Genomic DNA, 9,792 nt, shown 5'->3' on the forward strand with positions numbered 1-9,792 from the left:
CTATTCAAAGTATTAAAAGATGATGCTATTAAAGTGCTGCACTCAATTTGCCAGCAAATTTGGAAAACACAACAGTGGAAAAGGATTGAAAAAGGTCAGTATACATTCCAATCCCAAAGAAGGGCAATGCCAAGGAATGTTCAAACTGTCACACAATTGCACTCATTTCACATGCTAGCAAGGTCATGCTCAAGATCCTACAAGCTAGACTTCAGCAGTACATGGATAGAGAACTGCCAGAAGTACAAGCTGGGTTTCGAAGAGGTAGAGAAACTAGAGATCAAATTGTCAACATTCGCTGGATTATGGAGAAAGCAAGGGAGTACCAGAAAAACATCTACTTCTGCTTCATTGACTATGCTAAATCCTTTGATTGTGTGGATCACAACAAACTGTGGCAAGTCCTTAAAGAGATGGGAGTACCAGAGCACCTCACATGTCTCTTGAGAAACCTGTATGAGGGTCAAGAAGCGACAGAACAGGATATGGAACAACTGATTGGTTTAGCATAGGAAAAGGAGTACGACAAGGATGTATATTGTCACCCTGCTTATTTAATTTATATGCAGAGTACATCATGCGAAATGCCAGCCTGGATGATTAAGATTGCTGGGGAAAACATCAACAACCACAGACATGCAGACGATACCACTCTAAGGGCAGAAAGTGAAGAGGATCTCTAGAGCCTCTTGCTCAGAGTAAAAGAGGAGAGCGCAAAAGTGGGCTTGAAGCTCAACATCAAAAAAACTAAGATCATGGCATCCAGCCCCAACACTCCTTGGCAAATAGAAGGAGAAGTTGTGGAAACAGTGACAGACTTCACATTCCTGGGATCCAATATCACTGCAGATGGTGACTGCAGCCATGAAATTAAAAGACGCCTGCTCCTTGGGAGGAAAGCAATGCCAAACCTTGACAGCATAATAAAAAGTAGAGACATCACCCTCCCAACAAAAGTCTGTATGGTCAAAGCAGTGGTATTCCCAGTAGTACTGTATGGCTGCAAGAGTTGGACTATAAGGGAGGCTGGGCACCAAAGAATAGATTCTTTTGAATTATGGTGCTGGAGAAGACTCTTGAGAGTCCCCTGGACTGCAAGGAGATCAAATCAGTCAATCCTAAAAGAAATCAACGCTGACTGTTCCCTGGAAGGCCAGATAATGAAACTGAAGCTCAAATACTTTGGCCACCAAATGAGAAGGGAGCACTCACTGGAGAAGACCCTGATGCTGGGAAAGATTGAAGGTCAAAGAAGAAGGGGACAACAAAGGATGAGATGGTTAGACAGGGTTATCGAGGCAATGAACTTGAAATTAAGCAAACTCCGGAGTACGACAGAAGACAAGAGGGCCTGGCGTGATGTGGTCCATGGGGTCGCGAAGAGTCGGACTTGACTGTGTGACGGAACAACAACAGTCAGCCATGTCTTAGGAGAGTGTCTACCAATTCCTGAGATGCCACAGTGAAACACAGTGTCAAGAACATGGCCCACTGTGCCTTATCCCAGCACAAGCTACTTGTTCAAAGGTGTTTTAGGTAGGCTTCAGGATCATGGTTGGACCCCATCTTGCTGATACAAGAACAGGCCCATACCCAGACATTTTTGGTAGGGGGGCAATTTTTTTTATTAAGGGGGTCAGACTCCCCCCCCCACTGCTCTCGGTGGCTCTCCAGAAGCTGCTGCAGGCAAGCCAGCTGACCTTTCCTCCACTCCCTCACAGGCTTGCCCAGCTACATGTGAGCCACTGAGAGTGGGGGGACCTCAGCAGGCCCACCCGAAGCAGCTCCAGGTGAGCCACTAGTACACTTGGCTGGCCCACCCAGAGCAACTCCGGGTGAGCCAGCTGACCTTGCCACCCCCATCAGCTCACCTGCAGTTGCTCCGGTTGGGCCAGCCAAGCCCCCCCCCCCCTGGTCTCAGCAGTTCACCTGGTGCTGCTCTAGGCAGGTTCTCTGAGGCTTCTTCCCAGACCCCCACTCTCAGCAGCTCACCTGGAGCTGCTCCGGGTCAGCCAGCCAACCTCCCCGCCCTTTCCTCCTCTACTCTCATTGGCTTGCCTGCAGTTGCTCCGGGTGGGCCAGCCAGGCTCCCCTCCACCCCTCACTTCTCTTAACAGCTCACCTGAAGCTGCCCCAGGTGGGCTCGCTGAGGCCTTCCCCACCACTTCCCCACCTTGCTCTTGGGTGGCGAGTGGCGGCTGAGTGGGAGGGAGGGCCCAATGATGTGGGTCAGGGCAAAATTGGGAGGGGTGTTGCCCTTGTGAGCTCCAGTGTGGCTACGGGCCTGTACAAGAATATGGTATTTGCCAGGGGTTCTCACCAGCTGGGTCAACTTGTGGTAGGGCTCCCTATGGGAGGGCACCAGTATGCATTGTCCGTGCTCCCACTAGGGCTGCTTGCCTGAGCAGTTGAACTAGTTCCCACCACTGCTGATGTGCTTCCTGCTGCACCTTTAACAGCCTCTACAGGTTTGCTGCTGCAGCAAGTCAGCCTGTTCTCGGATGCACAGATGACACTGCATCTCCAAGGCTGCAGCCCACGGCTCTCCAGCCAACTCCATAGCCCCTATGTCCATCAGGCTCCTCAGCATCTCCATCCCTGGACGAGGAGGGGCATAGAAGACCTAGGGGTGGCTGTTTGTCCACACTCTCACCTTTTTTGCTGCAATCAGACAGAAACCACTAGGTGTCGCTGTAGCACTTTTAGGCCAACTCTGTTTAAAGCAGGAATCAGCCAACACATACCAGCCTGTTCAGCTTTCTCTCTGCAGCCTGCTCCCCAGCCACCACCCCTCCTGCCTCTCTACACGCCGCTTTTATTAGTAGGGTTGCCAACCACCATGTGGGGCCTGGAGAACTCCTGGAATGACAACTGAACTCCAGGCAACAGAGATCAGTTCCCCTGGGGAAAATGCCACTTTTGGAGGGTGGACTCTATGTCATTATACTCTGTTGAGGTCCCTCCCCAAGCCTCCACCTTCAAATCTCCAGGAATCTTCTCAACCCGGAGCTGGCAACCCTATTTATTAGCTTCCTCTGCCTCTAATTTTTTTGGTTATTTTTGCATTGTGTGTGTGTCCCTGTGCCTGGAAGTCATGGCAACCTCTGGCAACTCCAACTGAGGCACAGATGACGCTCAGAGAACTGGCTTGATAGCCTGCCTCTGGTCTCCCAGTCCTAGTACTCGCTGCCTCTTGATTGAGACTGGTCACTCTTGAGAATCCTTGCCAGCCTTATTCTCATTGGTTTCCTGGCTGCTGATTAGGTTCCACTTGCTCCAGAGCCTGGGTTAACTCTTTACGTTCTGTTGCTGGTAAAGGCGCACCTCTCCCTAGTGAGCTTCCATCTGGGGTTACACTGGTTTCCCTTCTTACTCCTTTTCCAAACTTGGGCTGTCAGGAGCCTCCCTCCCATATCCATTCTGTCCAAAGTGTTTCAGACTAGGCCTCCAGCAAACCCCCAGGAGAAGAAAGGAGTTCCACAGATGTGGAACGATTATGGAGAATATTTGCCATGTGCTCTTGAGGCTCCGTGGATATTGCTGTTAAATAGGAACTTCTGATCTCATAGGATTCATGAAGGGACAAGTGAAAGAAGCTTCAGAGAAAACCCTGTAAGAATATTAAACTGTTGAATGGTGAACAATTCTGTCCCCTGGAGGATTCTTCAGTCTAATAACTGTGAATGGGATCTGGCAGATCGTTGCTATTGGGTTTGCAGCTGTAGTGCATAATGACTCCTTCACCCTGGTTTTCTCCCTTACTTCCTAGGATTTTGTGGCTGGCTTGTCCATTATTCTACGTGGCACTATAGACGATCGGCTTAATTGGGCCTTCAACCTCTATGACCTGAACAAAGATGGCTGCATTACCAAAGAGGTAACTAAAAAGGAGCTAGTGATATCTGGAAGATGCTCGAATCTCCTGGTACTGCAAGAGATTTATGATTTTTATTCTTTTTCATTCTTTTTCTGTTCTCTGACATAGGAAATGTTGGACATAATGAAATCCATTTATGACATGATGGGCAAATACACATATCCGGCCATGCGAGAAGACGCACCACAGGAGCATGTGGAAAGTTTCTTCCAGGTGAAGCTAGAATCAGGACACTTACCAGTTAGTGTTGTTTATTGCTGTCATAAAAACCTGTTCCCACCCACCCATCCTGGAGTGTATAGTGCAAGTTACTTTTGGCTTCATATTTGAGTCTCCTCCCTGGAAGTCTCAACACAGGGCCTTACTGGAGCCTTAATCTTCTTCCAGGCACTGTCCTTTCCACTCTTGCACCTTTCCTTCTAGGCATCATCCTCTCCAGAGCATACAGTTATGTTCCCAGTATTGATTGCATTTGTTTTTTTATTTTAAAACATTATTGTATTTTAAAATATGATTTTATTAATGTTTTCAAACAGAAAAAGAACAACCACCACTCAAGACAAAAACAACAAAAAAGGAGACCCTTCTAAATTACAGACACAGAAACTAGGTTATAAGAAAGAACACACAAAGGACAAAAATACACAATGTTGAATCAAATTATTGACAGAGGGCATTAATGAGACAGAGTTTCATACTTTATACTTAATTCCTTCTCCATAATTTGAGGAAGGGTTTGGATAGATGTTGAATAGCTTTCTGATTTGTATAGGAAATAAAATCATGCCATGTTTCATAAAAATCTAACATTTTAGCTTTACCTTTGACTACTCTAAGGTGATAGTCAGTTTTTCTGCCATAGCTATTTGCCATAGCTCAGAATACCAGTAATGTAATGTTAAAGGTTCTGCAGATTTCCAACACTTTGCTATTACCCTATGGGCTGCCATCAACATAAACACTATTAATCCCTTGGATATCAATTTCCCTTTTTGTTTTCCCCAAATTATTAACAAGGCCAGCACTGGCATGGCATAAATGATTTGATGCATATTTTCCATATTTTCCATTTCTGTAAATATTTTCCCCCAAAACTGTGACATTACAGGCATGACCACCATGTGGATGTAATTGCCTTGCTGACTGCAATTTCTCCAACATTTTGGATTGTTTGTATTACTTATTCTTGCAAGACGTACCAGAGTAATATACCATCAATGCAGTTGTTTCAAAGAATTCTCCCTAAGGGCTATTGACACAGTTTTCCTTGTTTGAGTCATCCATAATCTATTCCATATATTTTGCATTTGCAACACCAGCCCATTGACCCTTGAATGCTTGAAATTATTGGGGGAAAGGCTTTTTCTGACAGCAGCGCCTTTGAGAAGCACATGAAAGTTGTTGATTAGCTTTCTCCCAAGGCTAGAGATGTGCTTGTTGACTGTGGGTGCTGTGGCTGTCTTATTTGTGCTTAAGGGTATTCTCTCCTCCCAGGAACCACTTATGGCCCCTTCCTTCAATTTCTGTGTCCTTGTGTTCACATTTCAGAAAATGGACCGGAACAAAGATGGTGTTGTGACCATCGAGGAATTCATTGAGTCCTGCCAGAAGGTAAAATAGAATTCTTCTTGGAATAACCACTCGTTTGGGCAACAAAATGCATATTCAGCCTCAGTGCCTAAACCCTAGAAATTACGCTTAAGTGAGACCAAAGAGGCTTACAGGAGGCAAGGAAGGATGCATTTCATTGTTTTGGAGAAAAATCTGCTTATTGGACGAGATTAATGGCAGAACCCTGCCACTCTTCATCCTTTAAAGCAAGGGTTTGCAACGTGGCATCCATGGGTGCCATGGCACCTGCTGACACCTTTCCTGGCACCTGCCAAGTGTTTTTAGAACGTGGATGGGGCCAAAAGCAGCTTTTGGCTAGCAGAGCTCCGACTGGCCACTGAGATCTGATTGGCTGTGCAGATTATTTAAAATGTTGCTTTCGCAGCAGCTGCCACCACAGCACAAGGATGCTAAACAGTATGTTCATTTTAGAGAACTTCTGTCTGAAATGTTGAAGATTTACTATCAGAGTTATGGAGTATCAATCTGTGACATTTAAAGATTGGCTGCACCTACCATGATGGCCATTTTGTGGTAGCACCCACCACTGTGTGTCAGAATTCCAGAGGTTCCCACAGACTCAAATAGGTTGGAGACCAGTACCTAAAAGTTGCCCTTCCTTTTGCAGTTTCCTATGAGGAGGTTTAATTCCCAGAGTTTCTATAAATTCCAGCTTTGCTGACCTGATCCCTTCTTTCTCACTCTCTCTCTATCTCCCTAAACCCTCAAGACTCACCCTGGCCTTTAGAAATGTGTTTGCTATATTCTGGGCTGATCAGCCTTCCCCTGCTGCTTAGCAGGTAGAGATGGGATATACTCAGGGAAGGGAACTAGCCCTTCTGGCTGCATCATAAGTGGTATCTAGGTGCCTCTCCAAATGATTGTTATCATGCAACAAATACTCAGTTAGTGCTCAGGAGTTGTGTGGAGTCGAGACATCATTTGGCAACACATAATTTCTTTTGCAAGGATGTTGCTCCATTCTGTTTTTTTAAAATTCATTAGCAATTAACACTCCCTTCTAAAAACCAAAATAAAAAGGATATCCACACCAACACGACAATACCCTCCTCCCAAAATGTTTTGATATTTTGTAAACAATTTTTAAAGAATATTTTCTTTTGAGCCAGTGCGATATATTGGCTAACTATTGGACTAGGATCTGGGAGACCCAAGTTTGAATTTTCCATTCTGCCCTGGAAGCTTGCTAGGTGACCTTGGGCCAGTCACATACTTTCAGCCTAACCTACCTCACAGGATAGTTGTGAGGATAAAATAGAAGAGTCGAGAAAAATGTAAAATGCTTTGGATCCCAAATGAGGAGAAATGTGGAATATACATGAATAGTTAGATGCTGTGCTCTCCTTCCCCACCATTAGAACCCACATCTTTCTTCTTTCAGAAAATAACATGGGAAAGCACCCAAAGGATGTCTTGCTTTATAACACCCCCCCCCCCATTTCAATCAATACAAAAGGATTGGCTATCATCCTGTTGGTTCTACATTCAGGCAATTCCTATTTTAATGATAAGCATAAAATAAGGTGTATGTGTGTATCTTGATAGTCTCTTATTGTATAAGACACAGCTTGTGAGTGAGGGGTCTGTACTGCTTCTTCCCCACCACCCGACTGGCCACTGTCACTGGCTCAGGCAAACAGCCCTCAAGCAAGCAGGCAAGGCCCAGCCCTGCTCAGCAATTAGACTGGAAGTTGTTTTGGTTGAAGGAAACCCACTGTTCTCAGCAGGAAGCTTCCCCAACCCCCTCTTAAGCGAAGAGCCCTTCCTTTTAGTAGGCCACTGTCACCTCCTGATCTTTGCCCCTCACCAGTTTGGTGCCTGCGGGAACGTCAAATACCACAGTGGAGCACATCGGTAGGAATCAAGGTAACTGATTATCTGTTAAACAAATACAGGCTTTATTCTACTGGCAAAATTTTAGAGAAAATACAGAGTACGGAACTATGGTACAGACTAATAAAAGCAATGAAAGATTGCTAACCAGAGCTGCAGGTTACAATACTTGAACATCTAATCTCCCCTCCCTGTTGGGAGATTAAAATGGGGGTATGCTTAAAGAGGATGCTGTCCTTTGTATGGTCACACTCCCCCCACCCTCTCACACACAGAAGGAACAGCTCCTTTTCAGTTCTCCCTCCTACGTGTGTAAAAAGATCTTAGCCAGTCTGGGTCTTGGGTTCTGAAAGCAACAGACTGCCAGAACCTACTCAGCTAAAAGAGAGGTGCTAGTATATCAGAAAGACCTCATATTTTCACTCCTGGCTATGAAAACCATGCCTACCCGGGCAAACTGAAAGTTCCTAGCCACCATGTCCCCACAAACACTGGTCACGCTCCATGAATATCAGTCTCTGCTGCTCTCTTCCATGACAAAAGCAACCCTGAAGCATCAGGTCCAACCCTTCTGCCTCATTTCCCCGTACACAAGATTCTGATTTGCTATCTTCTTCCTTCCAGGATGAAAACATCATGAGTTCCATGAAGCTCTTTGACAATGTGATCTAGCTGGCCAGTCTTGGAGCCCAGACATTCACAAGCACCCAGGGTTTCTCTTTTTGGTGTATTCCTGAGGCACTCCTCTTTTGCCTGTCTGGACAAAGCAGCCCCCAGCTCTTGTCCATGTTAGACCGGGCAGCTTCTTGGAGACAAATCCTCAAGTATTCAAGACACAACTGGAGAGAAGACCCTGCAGTCCAGGTGGGAGGCTTCAGCTGGATTGTACTGGGCATGAAACAAGAAGAGTGGCTTGGCATCTACAAGCATTTGCCCTGGGCATTGGGAGGAAAAAACCCTTAAGCACCACCCCCAGGAAACAGCACTCTCCTGTCACAAAGTCATGTGCTCGCCCTCAAGGGCCTTCCAGATCAGCAACACTCCTGGGCCCTTACTAGGATTCCACATGGGTTTTACACTATGAGATAGCAATGCAAACACTGATCACCAAGGACTCATGAAATGCTTTGGTGTATCTGCAATCCTACAGACTCCCTATAGGGAAAGGACTCCATCCAATCTGCACCTTGGCTCCCACTGCACATGCGCCAATGCCCTAAGGCTTCCTCCAAGGGAAGACATCTCCTGGTGTCAAGAAACCTTGCAGTCCATGCACTAAACTCAGTTTAATGCTTAGCAACTTTGAGGTGGAGCTGCAGTAGGGAAGAAGATGGTGGTAGGTGGGATTCTGCCTAGTGGTTTTTCCATCTGCGTCCTCAGCAGAGCAGGGATGCCACATCACCAAAGAGAGGCAGGTGCTGCCAAACCTCTAGGTTTCATTCTGCAATCAGGAAGAAAGGGATTTGTATTGAGCTTCCTGCTGGGGGAGCACATAGCCCAATATTAAGGTTGGTTTTCTCTGCAAGACACCTTTCCTTTCCAATATAAACTACAGTGATGAGGGAAGTAGATGAAATCTCACTAGAAACATTTAATCCAGAATACAACCTAAAACTGTTTCTGTGTGGCCTCACTTTATTCCCAACTGGACAGGATCTCCTTGTTGTCTCAAATAATGTTTATTATTAAGCGCCTTCAGTGACTAGACACAACAGGGAAAACAGGTGTCAGGAGATCAGAAGTCCCTGGATGAGACTTGAAGATTGGTCAAGAAGTGTGGGTGATACTGTGCCAACTTCATGAGGAAACACAGGCATCGGACTCTAGGAAACAGCAGAGTTTTGCTATGTGGCTTGTCTGGAGTTAGGTGCATTGACTGAATGAAAATATGAGTTTCACAAAGCTCTTAGACAATGTGATTGTAGGGCATGGTGGGAGCAGATATGAGGGACAGATAAAGAAAGGCCATGGGGGGAATCTCTGCCACTCATGCCCTGGGCCACATATCTCTCATCTTTGCTGAGAAGCCTAATGGTTTCTGTTGGGAAACTCCTCATCTCTCTGTATTGCTGCCCCTTTCCTACTACCATCCCCGTTGTGAGAAACTCTTCAGCCCTTCAGGTGCCTATTATAAGCAGCCAGCAATGTCAGAGCTGTGTTAAGATCCTCCAAAAGAATGCTAGGGACTGCACAGAATATATTAGCCACACTGTTTCAGAACACCACAGAGAGACCCTGTCTCAGTCACTTATATCAGTGTAACAGGCAATCTGGATATAGAATGTGGGAGGGGGCCAAGATGACCACTCTGAGGTCTGTAAAGCATTTGGAAGAGTCAAAGATGACACTTAAATCCTGTCACATAAGATTGCTGGTACACAGACAGAGAAGTGAGGAATACTGAACTAACTGGGAGTTGAGGAATCATGATTGGGGGCAATATTTAGATG

At 45.9% G+C, this 9,792-nt stretch overlaps 1 protein-coding gene across 4 annotated transcripts in view; it reads left to right on the forward strand.

Moving 5' to 3' along the window:
* The window catches only part of KCNIP2 (Kv channel interacting protein 2), a 178,876-nt gene extending 170,862 nt beyond the window's left edge, over window positions 1-8,014 (forward strand). For all 4 annotated transcript variants that reach the window (XM_015415915.1, XM_015415916.1, XM_015415919.1 and 1 more), the window contains 4 exons: window positions 3,770-3,877; window positions 3,986-4,090; window positions 5,426-5,488; window positions 7,967-8,014. In XM_015415915.1, coding sequence (XP_015271401.1) covers window positions 3,770-3,877; window positions 3,986-4,090; window positions 5,426-5,488; window positions 7,967-8,014 — 324 coding nt within the window. The remainder of the gene's footprint in view (window positions 1-3,769; window positions 3,878-3,985; window positions 4,091-5,425; window positions 5,489-7,966) is intronic.
* The last annotated feature ends 1,778 nt before the right edge of the window (window positions 8,015-9,792 follow it).

Source organism: Gekko japonicus, unplaced genomic scaffold (genome assembly GCF_001447785.1).
Source record: "Gekko japonicus isolate JY-2015 unplaced genomic scaffold, Gekko_japonicus_V1.1 scaffold59, whole genome shotgun sequence".
Lineage (NCBI taxonomy): Eukaryota > Metazoa > Chordata > Lepidosauria > Squamata > Gekkonidae > Gekko > Gekko japonicus.